The following is a 15,244-nucleotide window of genomic DNA, read 5'->3' as shown; positions in this document are numbered from 1 at the left end:
AATTTTCGAGGACAAACGCACTCCGCAAAGACCACTCCCCATCCAAGAGAGCAGATTTACTCACTCAAAATATTATAAGTAAATACACGTATATGCAAAGGTAATTTCGCTTCTTGTGAATAGAATGTAAATCTTCACTCATAAAACACCCAATATGGATGTGTAATTTGAATTTTCCTCTGTGAATTGGGCCACAAAATGTACAGTCAGTGTAGAGCATGGATACTCGCAAACATTTTCCCAGGGGCCAAAAGGTTTGGTCTGTGACGCGCCTGGGGGCCGCATTGATGCCAGGGCAGTGGCGGTCAAGTGGGGTGGCTGGGCGGATTAGTAGCAAGGTAGGTGTAGGAGAGGCAAATGATATACATCTAGTGGCTGAAATAAACAATGGGAAACCAGAAAACCTGAAATGAATCCCGGCTTACCCACTTTTCCAAATTGTGTGATCCTTGGCAATTGTTTAGTCTCACTTTCCCTCCTTTTTTTGGATTATCACATTTAAGATGACCTCGAAATACATGATTTATGGTGTGCGCTGCACAAAACCTGCTTCTATGTTTGATTTAATAAACTATAATGTTGTTAATGTATGATAGGAACCCAGGCCACCCATAAAGTGCACATACCAAGTGACTTGCCTCTTTAACTTACTATTAATGGTGTTCCCAGGGTAAGGGAAATAATTAATGTTTCAAAATTTATGTTTCCAATTGTATGTTTGAAAACTATCACTTTTAAAGGAATACATCTCGATGCACTGATAAAATATTTTTTACTTAGGCAAAAAGGTTCTGCATGTTAACTAAATCCCTAGTTACTTCCTTTCTTTAACACCAATTAAGTTTGAAATAAATTATTGCGTGTGTATTTAATATTTTTATTGTTATTGCGAAGTTGAGCAAACAGCTGCCCAGTGCTCCTGTTGCCCAAGGGGCCGCATGTAAAGGTCAGAGGGGCTGCATGAGGCCTGCGGGCCGTACTTTGAGTATCCATGGTGTAGAGTAATATGGCTTGGCACGGCTGAAGGAAGGCTAATGAAAGGGGAGGAAATATCAAAGATCCTTTTGGTGTAGTTAGACGCTTTTGATGCGGATTTCCATAGCCTTCGTTAAAAGCTGTCTTTCGGTGTACGGGTGACAATATCCTGTGTCCCTTATACCAATGTCCATGTTTACCCCTTTTAATTTCAGCAGGGAGTCCGGGTATAGCATAGTTATTCAAGCACCAGTGACGAATAGACAGACACATAATCAGTGCTTAATTTATAAATAAAAACGTGCCGGTGCATAAAGCTATCTTCTGAAACTCACGGCTGCTGCAATTAAATGTGAGAGCATGGAATACTGTATAATGGATCTGTAGGACTTGTGCTGCACAGTACCTTGCTGAAATCCTTTATGAATTTAGTATTTTTCACTAATACTTCAATTACTTAGGCCTGTTCACAAAGTTAAATTCAGCCTTCACAGAAGCCTACGACTCGATTTGCCTCAGTTATGGCTGTCAAGAATTCACAAAGACATTCTTGGCAGGCGTCGGTCCCATACGAATCCGAAGATCTCCGCTACAAGCGTCGAAAGCGCTGCATCCACGAATTTCCCTGAAGGTAATTCACGTTATTTACACAGACAGTCCGTAATTCCAGTCTGAAGTCCGTTGTCCATTGACTAAGCTGCTAACGGACAGTTTTTGTCCGTAATTTCGCCACTGTCACTTTTTGCAGATTTCTGTCCTGCTATTCAGCTGGCAGCTCCGTGATAGAGATATCAGAACTTGGATTGAGCACAGGGCCAAAGGCTATTGAGCACTAAATTGAACAACACACAATAACTTACAACGTTTGAAAAGCTCTAGCCTGTTTGCGTTGTTTTTTTTGTCTGGCTTCTATTTATTACGGCTTTAATATTTATTTGACATTTTTACTGTTTTCCGCTGATATAACTTGGCACTAAGATTTTTACTTACATTGCAGGTTTTCATTTATCTTGGGCGTTTTGGTGTTTCCTTTGTTATTGTTTGAAGAGCGTAGGTGTTGGGATTGATGGATAGGTGGATCAGAGGCATAGATGGATGACTAAGTGGCTAGAAAGATGAGTGGATGAATAGTATGGGTATGCTGTAGAGGGTATAAATGTGAGGATGGCTTAATAGTTGGTTGTATTACTTGGGAGGATGAGTGGATCTTGATTAAAGCATGGGTAGATAGATGAATGGATTGCTAGCTAGATAAATTTATGGACATGCGTGCCAGTATGGATGAACGAACAGATGGACGGATGGGTGTGTTAATGGATGGATGATGGGATAGGTGCTTGGGTGGATGGGTGAATGAATATGGGTAGATGGAATGTTCTATGTGGGTGGATGGATCGATGGATGAATAGATCTTGGTGGGCGCAAGAATGGCTAGTTGTGATAATAGATGGATGGATGCTTGGATAATGGATAATCAGGGTGGATGGATGGAGGTTGCGCGGTCGGTGGATAGATGGATTGATGAACCATAGGTGCTTGAATGGATTAAACTGTGAAAAGATGGATCTAGGTGGGTGGATAGAAGGATCGGTAGATAGATCGATGGATCGTAGTGGGTGCATGGATGGATATATAAGTATGGATGGATGGGTGGATAGAAGGATGGGCAGATGAATGGATGGATCTTAGTGGGTGCATGGATGGATATATAAGTAAGGACAGGTGGGTGCTTTGATAAATCTAGGTGGATGAATAGATCTCTTGGTGGGTGGATGTATGATGTTGCTGGGTGCATGGATGGATAGCTTGAAGAATAAATGGACCATGGGTGCTTGGATGGATGAACAATGGATGAATGGATTTATATAAATTCATAGGTCTTGAATGGAGGGATGGATACACAGAAGGATGGATGCATGCTTGTATGAATGGATGGATTTGGGTAGATGTATGTATGTGGTTGGATGGATGGATCTTGGGAGGTTCATGATGGATGGATGGATGGCTGGATGGGTGTGAAACTCTTGATGCACACTGTTCACATGCTGTTCAATGTATTTTAACCTTTCTATGAACCTTGGTATTACATGAGCTGCAGCTTTCTGTTATCAGATGGAGGGCGATGGCTTCTGGCTTGGATGTTGATGTAAAGATGCTGCTTATACACATTGGAATGTCTGTGCCACATTCCTTCCCTGTAAAATGCCCTTGCACCTGGGTCTGAAATATTTCTGCTGCATTAAATAGGAAGGTAGAATTTAGCTAAGACCCTGTTGCCATTTTACGGCCAGAAAATACTTTATAAAAACCTCAAATTAGTAAAGGGGAAGTGAAAGACTTCTATATATTGCATTATACTCAAAATATCGGGTCCAATTTTGGAGTTACATTCTGGCAACCATTGTAGCTCTCTTGAATGGCTTCCTGAGGGGGGTTGCCCACATGTCCACTAATTACACAAACTATTTGTAACTTGAGCCTAATGTCCATTGTCTGTTATTCATCTGACAATCAGAAATCGTCCACAATTTCAGTGCTGTTCCACTTTCTATGGCACGCCAGTCCAAATCACATGATGAAAAACAACAGGCTTGTCCATTGTCCATACCCGATGCCATACCAATGACATTTGTCTGTCATTTTGATGCTGCTTCTAGATAGGCAATCATATGTCTCACTACATCCTTCAGTCACCACCATCGACTGTGGCCACAAAATGTGTGGTGACTTTGAATTGGTAGATACGTAGGCCAACCAATCCTAGAACTCTCTACACAGCATGCTGCCTGCAAAGCGATCTTATAAGTCCATACTAGTTGTGAGATTATTGGCTTTCCAGCCTGTCTTTGTCTATTTGATGGCCACTTTTCTTCCTGAGATGCACTGGACTTATTTTTCATCTTTGTTCTTCTAAAGAGTCAAGTGATCTGTGAAATCATGACTGAATATAGGCTCCGACCTAGAGCTACCCGTGCCAGTCCAATGGGCAAGCCACAGAAGCAAATCAGCCCTTGCTCTGCCTCTACAAGCACCACCACCACCACCACCAATGCACTACCAGAGTTTGTCAAGGTGTGCAACTCATTCAGATGCTTTGTCTTTTCAGGTCCTGGCTTGTCTGCTGAGACTTCTCTCCTCTCCAGATGCACCACAACACTTTTTCACATACAGGGAGATAATATTTACTGACCTCAAATTCAAATGTGAGGAAATAACAGGCACTTCAAAATTCCACACTAATCAGTAGTCAGCATTGTGAGGACAGAACATATGTTACTTATTTTTCATGACAAGAATTGGCTTCCAGTTGAGAAGTGGATTCATTTCAAGGCACTGGCACTGGTGTAAAATGTTGGTATGGGTCAGCACCTGCATGCTTGTGAATAGACTGTATATCACAATACTACCTGATACAGCAAAACTCCCCTCCCATGCCAGGATGTCAAACAGTTCTGACCACATTACAAATGATACTCATTATGACTGTCATCATGTTAGTGTCCTTTCATGGGTGAGTAGTTGGTAAAGTCTACATTGATATGGTAGAGTTATCTATCAAAGTTAGTAATGATTGGTCATTTTTCAACAAAAACATACACATTCAATTACTAAGAAAAAGTCCACAGTATGCTTTAGATTTCTGCAAAAGAAAAAAGTGGACATGAACTGAGGGTAATTTGAAGGGCATAGCATCAAGAAAAGAGTAATTGTGCTTTTCAAATGTTTTAACCTACCATTGCTTCAAAATGGGGGACAACTAGGCAATATGGAAGAACGTGTTTGTTGTGTTAAATGGTGCACAGTGGCTTGGGTGTGTGGTGCACTGTGCCCAGATTGTTCTTAACTGTTCTGAGGGTGATGGCGGAAAGTACCGATGGTTGGAGTTCACTGTGCTCAGGGTAATTGTGCACTGTGTGCTCAGGGTGATTGTGCACTGTTTCTCTGGTGGTAGGGCATTGGACTGTGCGTGATGGTCCAAAATGACATTGGTGGGGATACACTATACAGTGCGTTTTAGTGCACTTTGCTAAGGGTTTGGTGCACTGTTCTGAGGGTGGTGGTGCAATGTGCCTAAGTTTGTAGTTGAATGTGATGAGGGTGGTGGTGCACTGTTCTGTAAGCAGGAGTGCCCTGGCCTAGTTGAGCTGGTGCCTTATACCATTGGTTGTGGTACATCACATAGTGTGTAATGTGCACTCTGGAGTGCATGGTGGTATGCTGTATTGGCACATCCCTGGTTTGATGATCGAAGTGAACATGTGTGGGAGTTTGTCAAATTCTTGTATGTGCTCCTCTTCTGCATCTCATTCAAGTTTTTAGGTTTGACATGTAATTAGTTCAGCTTATTCAGCCAGTAGCTTCTTTCTCCCAGGAACTTACCGCTATTAAGCCAAGACATTGTCAATCATATCTTTGATTTAACTACAGAAGTATTAGTTTCACATTTTTATTGGCTGTTTGGGTGTATCCGACTGCTTCCTTTGAAAAAGATGAGGGACTACTTTACTACCAAAAAGTAAACAGTATCATCACACATCTAGGTCCAGATTTAAGAGGGCCTAGCGCCTCCTTGCTCCACATTAGCATCATTTTGTTTACACAAATGTGGCCCAATGAGGCCAAATTCACTGTGTCATATTTACAAAGTGGCATAATGCCTGCATTGCACCACTTTGTAACCCCTTGCGCCACATTATGCCTGGGCAAGGGAGGCCAAAAAAATGGTGCAATGAAATCTAAAATATTTCTTTGCGCCATTTTTAGTGGCATTTTTAACGTCTGCACAGAGCAGGCGTTAAAAGGAGGAACACCATTGTTTTAAATGGGCCTCAATGTGCTTTGCAGGATTAGCGTCAACATTTTTGGCACTAATCCTGCAAAGCGCCAAACTAGCTCCACAATTTTGATGCTAGTTCCCTAACTTACCCCATGGTGCACCTTATATTAAATACAGCGCACATATGGTGGTGGTAGGTGGGCACTAAGGGGCGCAAGAAAAGTGGCACTGCATTGGGTCCAGCACCACTTTTCTTACATCAGGCCCTCCATTGTTTATCTCAACCATGCACTTATACAAAGTAATCCAATTTTATTTGCTGTGCACTGCAGTAGACATTTTTATTGCTTTTTGAGCTCTCACATGTCAACATCAAGCCAGTTGGCTTTGCTAATGCTTGTACAGGTCCTTGAGGTTAACACAGAGACTGAGTCTAGGCCGATGGATGCAAAGGTAGACCAAGTAGCATGGGGTGGGGGGGTAGATTGTCTAAAACCATACACTAGTTTTACCAGAAACTATCACAATGAAATACTCAAATAGATTCTCCAACTCCTTAAATTAATTTGATCTAGACAACTACTTACAATGGCACTCCCTTGCTGCTTCTTGTTGTACTAGTAGTAGTAGAAGCAGTAGTACTAGTATTGCCCAGGAGCTGGAAGTCCACATTCATCAACAGAGCGCTCCCTCAGTTAATAATCATGTGTGTATGTTTGCTAGTTTTTATAATCTTTTAAATAAATCCAGTCACATGTGAATATTTGCTCAGTACTGCTATGTATTATGAGAGTCTAAGAACATAAAACTATTTTGATTTGTACTTGTGACATGTATTTGCATACTTTTATAGTATTGATTGGCCTATTCTGATGTGTGCGTAAAGCTGACCTTTTGTTGTGAATTTTTGCCCTGACCTTTGTCAGGAAATGCATTCTCAACAAGAAAATCTGGATTTGTGTGACCCTCTGACGTTTTGACGAATAAAAAGAGATCACTGACACCCATCAACTTCCTGAGTCTTAAGGAAAACAGTTTTATAATTAATGCACAAGTCAGCAGCACGTCCTTTTTCAGTGCCAACAAGCGCTCTCCTCGTGAGGATATATTGCCTGTTTGCATGGAAAAAACACACCAGGGCTTAGATTTAGTAAAACTCGAACGACAGGCCAATAATCTGATCTATACAAGACGCTCGCATCATACAAACTGTGCGCACTCCCTACTCTTGGCTTACTTGCATCACATTTATAATACATCTCAGTTACACATATCTGTTTATTGTTTTTTTTTAAATATAAGCTCCTAGGTCTAACTTGTTGTAAAAATGCTTGTTAGGCATTTCTACAGCTCCTTAATGATCATTGTTTTTTTCTCCTTGTAGGATCACTGTGCGTGAGAAATGACTCCAGGTGCCTCGGCGACTCCTGTCAAAAGAATGCTATTTGTGAGGAAGGCTCAGAAGATGGAATCTGTCACTGTGGAAGAACATCAGATGGTGCTTTGGCAATAAAGTGTGACAGTAATCCCTGCTCCTCTGATCCCTGCCCACAGAACACTACCTGTTTTAGCACTGCAGGAAATCTAAGCTACACCTGCCGATGTGGTCCCGGGTACACCGGCAGTGCTTGTCAAGGAGCTGTCAGGCTCTGCGACATTAACCACTGTTGGGGTGGAAGTCAATGCGTGGTTGGCCCTGCCGGCCCCATCTGCGAATGTGCTGCTGGGTACACAGGGGCCCGCTGCGAAATCAACATCAACGAGTGCCAGTCCAGTCCTTGTCACAATGGCGCGGTGTGCCTGGACCGCATTGACGGGTACTCCTGTTTCTGTGTCCCTGGATTTCAAGGAAAACACTGTGACATTGAAGTGAATGAATGTGTTTCCGAGCCCTGTCAGAATGGGGCTACGTGCCTCAACAAAATAGGGAGCTACGTCTGCATTTGCCAGCAGGAGTACACTGGTAAGGATAAGAGAGCATCTTTTGACTCTGATAAACCTTGAAAATTGTATTTTCACAAATATTATTCTGCTTTAATTTGTCCATTTTTTGTTTGTAATAGAAAGTATCAGTGCGATTCGGACAGCGTAATTATGGTAAAGTCAGACTTTCCAAAGGAAGGGCATTTATTATTTACTTAGTGACTTTAGTGTTGTTTGACAAATCTGCACAAACCTTTCGAAATTCAACCGTATCATGGCTAGGACAAGGTAATATGGTCCGAAAGGTGTGATTTCTAGTTTTAATTCCCATAGAAGGAACGTTTGCTCTCAGATACAGAAAAATATGGATAAACAGAATTACACTAAATCTGGTACAAATGAGAATTTTATTTCTAGAGCATGCTTGCCCTGAGTTTGTGTGAATTCTGTTCAACTGTTTTTGAGAAATTATCATTGAAAGAGGCCTGAGGATGGGCAAGAAGGGGTTACCACTCAGGGAAAGTTAGAGATACCGAGACCATTAAGTAATGGCGGTATTGTGGTGCTGTTGCCACAGTACTTCTGCGGTTACGAAATAAAAATAAAAACATTCAAACCTGATTGCTGATGGTGTTTATTCTCCAGTCAGGCAAGTTGGTACTGTGGATCCGGAGTAGGTACTGTGGCACTGGAGCGTGCTGATAGGCTTGTCACAATATCAGGGCAAAATATTGCAACCGTCATTTCTTAGCCCAGGAGAATTTGTCACTGAGTCCTGGAAAAAGATAAAAAGGCCATCTAAGGGGGCTGAGTAAGCACAACCTGACCCCCTGTCCCATGTTGGGGGGCCTATGGGGACCGCCCAAATATTTAATTAAAGAAATATTATAGATTTTGTCACTGATTCTGTGATACTACAGCAGGGTCCAGTGAGCCTCCCACGAGATACTGCAGTATTAATGCGATACTCCCAGTACCGAAGAAAAATTAAAGAAAGAAAAAAACACCCCAGAGTGGGTTGGGCACAGGCCTGGTTGCAGACCAGGCTCTGTATTCAGACCCTGCTGTGCACAGTCAAAGGCCATGCACAGCTGAAGTTGGCCACACCCAACTGGGAGTCTTTATGGCTAGACCCCACTGTGCACGGCCAATGATGGTGTGCAGCAGGGGCTGTTCAGCCTGTGACTGGAGTGGGGATGAATGCCCATGGAGATTTGGATGCAGGGCCTGGCCAGAGGCGAAGTACTGCATCAATTTGCATGGTATCCATGGCCAAAGGCCATGCATAGCAGGGGTTGGCCATACGTGGGTATTGGACATAGCCTTAAGTTAAATTATGATCAAGAAAACAAAGAAATTCACTGAAAGAAAACAAAGGCTAAAATGATGTTATACTTAGGTGTTGAAATGAGATGAGATAGCTAACATTTCAAAATGGGAAAGCCACTGAAATTTGCCAGTTATAATTTAATAAACTAACTACAACATGCTCTTTCATCATGCACTGCTTATGATTTTGTATATTACATCTCTCATCACCTGTTAAATGACAATGATGACATAACTAACAACATTTCAAATTACAGTGTTGATGGCATCTCTAATGTCATCCATGATACTACTATTCACTTTACTCCATAAGCTCCTATGTCATTTCGAAAAGTAAAGTTGGCTTTACAGGGCCTATGGTCATGTACAGTATAAAATTACTGTGTATAGATGCATGAGTGCATAGAATGGTTATAGCATAAGCCTTAGAGCCAAATGTGGTGGTGCATAGTGAAAGTTACATATTCACGGTTTACCAACCCATAAAGTTTCTGGTGCAAACAGTACTCCTTATTAAACTAGCCAAAGGCTGAGCACTCCTGACATGAGTTCCAGAGGCATGTTTCAAATAGATTTTGGCTTAAAGCCAAAGCTCATTGCAAAAACTGTGTCAGAAAAGCCACATCTTTCTGTTGACAAAAAAGTTTCCACCGGCAGAGAACTGGGAACGTGTTCATGTTGCATAGTTGTTATTCAGTGTTATAGACCACATTTGTGTAAAGTGGATACCTATATGATGTGGATGTTTAGTTCCAGAAGTTTACCAAGGTTTTTGAGGTATTGGACATTACTGAATAATGTAGAATGTAAGGGTGACTCACTTGGGGTTATTTTAACTCATAATTTACCAAAATATGGAAGGTTGGCCTGGCTGAAGGTGCCTTATCAATTGCTAATGCATACCTGTCAACATCTTGATTTAAAATTGTGTGGCACAGGAAGACTTTATAAGGATCATCCCAATGAGATGAATAGGGAACAAACACTTTTGGTGCTCAAGAACTACTGGATGACATAATTAGTGACATCATCAATGATGTGATTTGAGGTGTAATCAGTGATGTAATCATTGATGTCATTTATCAGTTATTGAGGGATTTTAATGTGTGGTCGTAAGCAATGCATGAATGGGACACAAAGTATTGCTAATTCACTAAAAGATAACTAGTAAATGTATTTCATCTTATTACCATACCTGACAAATATCACTTTCACCACCTTTATTTATCGTGTGTGTGTGTGTGTGTAAGTAATACTTAGTCCTTTAACCAAATTATCGATATTAATTGCTTGAATTACATGTTAACTTGACTAAACTATGGTCTAAATAATATGAAATTGTTTTTTTAGATTTCAGATGGGAAATACGTCCTACAAACAGATAGCTTCTGACCTAGACAGTGGCCTATCAAAATTAACTTTCCAACCTCTCCATAGCCATTAGCCTATTAATATACATTCATTCACTCCTCCACACAGAATCATCCAATCAACACAGACTTCAATGTCCCTCGGAGAAATCAGTCAATCAGTACACACTTCACTTTCCCCCATAGAGGTCTAGCATGCATCATGCTCGTTACTGATTGATTGCTACCTATTCTATATCAGGACCGGAGGCGAGGATTATGCAGATCTTTCTTCACTTTTTATTAATTAGCAAGTTCAAAGTTAAACACAATATGAACAGAAAAACTACAAGTTCCATGAAGCCGCCGCCATGGTAACCAGCATCCAATGAGGACCCTCCAATCACGTCCATATAAATATTCCCAGGTGCGTCAACCGTCCTCTTTCTTCACTGCTACGAAGTCAGATAAGTGCCGTTTTTTCTGCCTCCGAGTAGAGTTTTGTTTGAAGTTAATGTTTGTTTGCTAGCCTATTTGCTTTCAGGGCTTCACACGTTGTTTTCCTTCGTTTCTATTATTATTTATAAATACACGTCGGGCCCACTAGTGGGCGCCAGAGGTGTATTTTTGCAGCGTTTTTTCGGGATTCGAGTGTTTTAAACTCGACGCTCGAAATTACAAAGGTTTTTCCAATTTTATTCACAGTTGTTTGTAACAAAGTTGTAATTGCTTGGTTTTCCCTGCCCTGTGACACCTCATTGGTAGGATATTACCCCGAAGGGAAGTAATTTTGTTTTTTCTTGTGAAAATAATTTATAATACGACAGAGGGGGTAGGGAATTACCCTTTATAAAATCTATAGGGTGTTTTCTCTGTCATTATTTTGTTTTCGTCTGAACCTCAGTATGCACTCCTCTCAGGAACATGAACCTTTCACCAACATGTCCCCAGGGGAGGGTCCCTCGCACAGTGACCTTCCCCCTGGGATGGACGCTTTGTTTTCACAGGCAATTTCACATGCGTTGGCCCCCCTTAGGGACACCGTCGCTAAACTGACGGAACAAGTCTCCAAGGGGACGGGCATGTTTGGTATGACGGGAGTGGAAGGTACTACCTCTACCCTTCCGGCTCCCAAGAAACAGCGCAAGCGCGACGCGGGGCACCTGGAGGATAGTGAATTTCTATCTCACTCCAAGAGTGCGCGCGCGCATAAGCGTTTACCCTCCCGGGAGGGCCGTTTGCCCGGAGCAATGGGTGATTTCAGTCACCACCTATGGAACCCTGATAGCGGGTCACCTAGAGGCATCTTAGAAGGTTCAGACGACGGGTCCTCTGAGGATGATGACTCAGGCCGTCCTTGGCGTCCTGGCGCTTCGCTACCAGATCCTTCGGAGCTGGGGGATTCGGACTCTGATATGTTTGAACCGGAGGGTATCTATCATCCGCGTTCATCAGAGTGGCATCCTGACCACAGGGTGGCCGACTATGTGGCCAGCAAGATTAGGCAACCTTTGGACAAGGAAGTGCGTGCCCGTTTACGGGCGGAATGCCCACGCCCTTTTCTTTCCGATAAGGTTGCGTTTACTCCGGAAATAGACCCGAAAATGTGTACATTTTTTGCCAAGTACACTAAAGATCCCAAGAAGGGAATCGACCGCTCCTGGAGGGCATGCCAGGATAAACTTCTTGATATACTGGGCCCCCTCACTCAGATTATGCAATTGGCGGAACGCGCCAAGCAATCAAACACTCCCCTTCAAACAGACATTATCGCAGGGTGGGCCCAGAGAGCAGTCTGTCTTCTGGGCAATGCGAACTGTGCCATTTCGGCAGAAAGACGCAGGTCTTTATTAATCAAGATAGACCCCAAATTAGGGGAACTTTCTCACTCGGAGGCAGGGGCTGTTGCCCAGGGCAATTTATTCGGTGACCCTTTTGTTAAGGAGTTGGGCAAATTCGTGGCTACGTTTTCGGCTCTCGATAAGGCCCAATCATCCATAAAAAAGATTTTTCCGAAGAAGGTTTTTGGCGGGGCCGGGCGAGGCAGGGGTCGCTCTTCCGGCCGTCCTTACCAACAAGACCCCGGTGCCTCCCGAAACAACGGCTGGCGTGACGGCAGACAGGGAACTTTCTTCCCCAACAGGGGAAGAGGGAGAGGCAGATCCTCTAGGATCGCACGTGGAGCAGCCAATGCCCCAGGAGGTCCCTCTGGTAAGGATTATCCTTTTTTCCCCTCGCGATTTCGGAGGGAGATTGCGTTTTTTCAAGAACAATTGGAGGCGCATTACATCAGATGCATGGATTCTACAGACAGTATCAGGGTTCCAGATAGAATTCTGGGGTTCCCCGTGTCAGGATTCTCTGCCAACACCGATAGTGTTCTCAGCAGAAAACTCCAGGCTTATAGACTTCGAAGTTCAAGATCTTCTGCACAAGGGCGCCATATCCTTAGCGTCCCTTCACCCCACAGGTTTCGTAAGCAACATCTTCTTGGTAGAAAAGAAAGACAAAGGGTTTCGGCCTGTTATCAATCTTCGGGCCTTCAACGATTGGGTCATTTACAGACATTTCAAAATGGAGGGTATTCATATGCTCCGAGACCTCCTCCTGCAAGGGGACTGGATGGTGCGTCTAGACCTCAAGGACGCATACCTCACAGTCCCTATATTTTCCCCTCATCGCAGGTTCCTGCAATTTTTCTGGAACGATCAGGTCTTCGAATTCACCACTCTCCCTTTCGGGCTATCCTCAGCACCGTGGTGCTTTACCAAACTCCTCAAACCGGTTGTGGAAACCCTGAGATCACAAGGCATACGTCTCATCATTTACCTGGACGACATCCTTTTAATGGACCAATCCAGGTCTCAACTGTTATTCAATCTGAACACAACTATTGCTCTGTTCCAGGATCTGGGTTTCGTCATCAATCAGCAAAAATCGGAGCTCTCTCCGACCCAGTCATTAATCTTCCTCGGTTTCCGCATAGATTCTCGGTCAGCGTCCCTCAGTCTTCCGACGACCAAGATATCCAAAATAAAAAAGGAAATCAGGAAAGTCCTTCGTCGCGACAGCATCTCGCTACGGCAATTAGCCAGAGTGGTCGGTCTGCTTTCTTCCTCAATTCAGGCCATTTTTCCAGGTCCCCTGCATTACCGGGCCCTACAGCGCCTGAAGGCCTTTCACCTTCGTCGAGGGGTAACGTATTCCGAGCTCATCTCCCTGTCTCAGGAGGCAAGCACGGAACTACGTTGGTGGCTGGATCACATGGAGGCATGGAATGGCAGAGCCATTTTCGGGGCCGCCCCAGACCTGGTAATAGAGTCGGACGCCAGTCGCCAGGGATGGGGAGCTCGATGCGGGGACATCTCGTTTGGGGGACGCTGGACCCCGCAAGAACTGACCATGCATATCAATTGTCTGGAGCTCCTTGCGGGATCGTTTGCGATCAGGTCTCTGACGAGGGACAGGGTCTCATGTGTAGTGCTACTACGGATGGACAATATATCGGCGGTACAATACATAAATCGCTTAGGGGGCACACGATCGAGAGCCTTAGCGGAATTGGCAAAGGATTTTTGGCATTTTTGCCTTCAACATCAAGTCTCGGTGACAGCGGAATATCTCCCAGGAGCCCAGAATGTTCGGGCGGACTGGAATTCCCGGTTTCTCACGGACTCCAGCGATTGGCAACTACATCTTTCGATTTTTCAGGCGATCATGGCCCGTTGGGGTCCTTGCTCAGTAGACCTCTTTGCTTCCAGATGGAATGCTCATCTTCCCCTATACTTCAGCTGGCGCCCGGATCCGGGAGCAGCGGCAGTAGATGCGTTTCTCCAGCACTGGGGGACGCTTCAGGGTTATGCTTTCCCACCTTTTCTTCTTATCCTGCGGGTCGCAGCTCAGGTGCGGCGTCAGGAAGCGACAGTGATTCTAATAACCCCCTGGTGGAGATCTCAGGCGTGGTTCCCAACTCTACTGGAACTCTCTTGCGAGTGCCCTCTTCGTCTCCCGGTTTTTCCATCGATCCTCAGGGATCCGTCGGGGCTTTATCACCCCCTGGTCCTTCAGGGTCATCTTTTCCTCATGGCCTGGAAGATTTCAGGCATCGTTGGCAAGACTACCGACTTTCGCAAGCAGCTAAAAACTTCATTGCGCAGGCATGGGCCCCTGGGACATGCAAGCGCTATAGATCTGCATGGAACAGATGGGCCAGTTGGTGTGTGGGCAAACACTGTGATCCCGTGGGGGCCAGTATTACAGACATCATGAATTTCCTAGCAGAATTAGCGGAGTCTGGTCTAGCTTATTGTACGATCAACTCTTTTCGTTCAGCCATCTCTGCGGGCCACCCCCCTCTGAACAATCACCCTATTGGGGAACACCCCTGGATTTGTAAACTTCTCAAGGGTATTAGACTCTCTAGGCCTCCACAACCCAGATACGCAGAACTATGGGATGTCAACACAGTTCTTAATCTGGTAACCTCTTGGCAGGATAATCACCTTCTGTCGAGAAAGGAATTGTCCGCCAAATTAGCCATACTTTTGTGCCTCATCTCATGTAAGCGGGTATCAGATATCAGAGCTCTGGATGTTTCATCTCGAATCTTTACCCCAGAGGGAGTCACTTTTACTATCTCACGGAGAACGAAGAATCTTACCAGGTCAGTATCCTACCCAGCTTTCCCTGATTCACCAAAATTATGCGTTGTTAGATGTCTTAAAGTGTATGAAGAAGTGACCGTGAATCTTAGGCCTGCAGGGAAAAATCAATTATTGATTTCTTTAAAGAAACCATTTAAGGCGGTTTCTTCTCCTTCCATTGCCAGATGGGTCAGATGGATCCTGTCTGAGGCAGGTATTAATATTCAGGTGTTTGGCGCCCATTCGAC

General features: G+C 44.0%; 1 protein-coding gene across 1 annotated transcript in view; it reads left to right on the top strand.

Moving 5' to 3' along the window:
- Positions 1 to 15,244, top strand: part of CRB1 (crumbs cell polarity complex component 1) — an 829,565-nt gene that overhangs the window by 235,110 nt on the left and 579,211 nt on the right. The window contains exon 2 of the mRNA XM_069232126.1: positions 7,137 to 7,715. Coding sequence (XP_069088227.1) covers positions 7,137 to 7,715 — 579 coding nt within the window. The remainder of the gene's footprint in view (positions 1 to 7,136; positions 7,716 to 15,244) is intronic.

This window comes from Pleurodeles waltl, chromosome 4_2 (assembly GCF_031143425.1).
Source record: "Pleurodeles waltl isolate 20211129_DDA chromosome 4_2, aPleWal1.hap1.20221129, whole genome shotgun sequence".
NCBI classification, from domain to species: domain Eukaryota; kingdom Metazoa; phylum Chordata; class Amphibia; order Caudata; family Salamandridae; genus Pleurodeles; species Pleurodeles waltl.
Note: the sequence above shows the minus strand (reverse complement) of the source record. Positions and strands in the feature narration are given on the sequence as shown.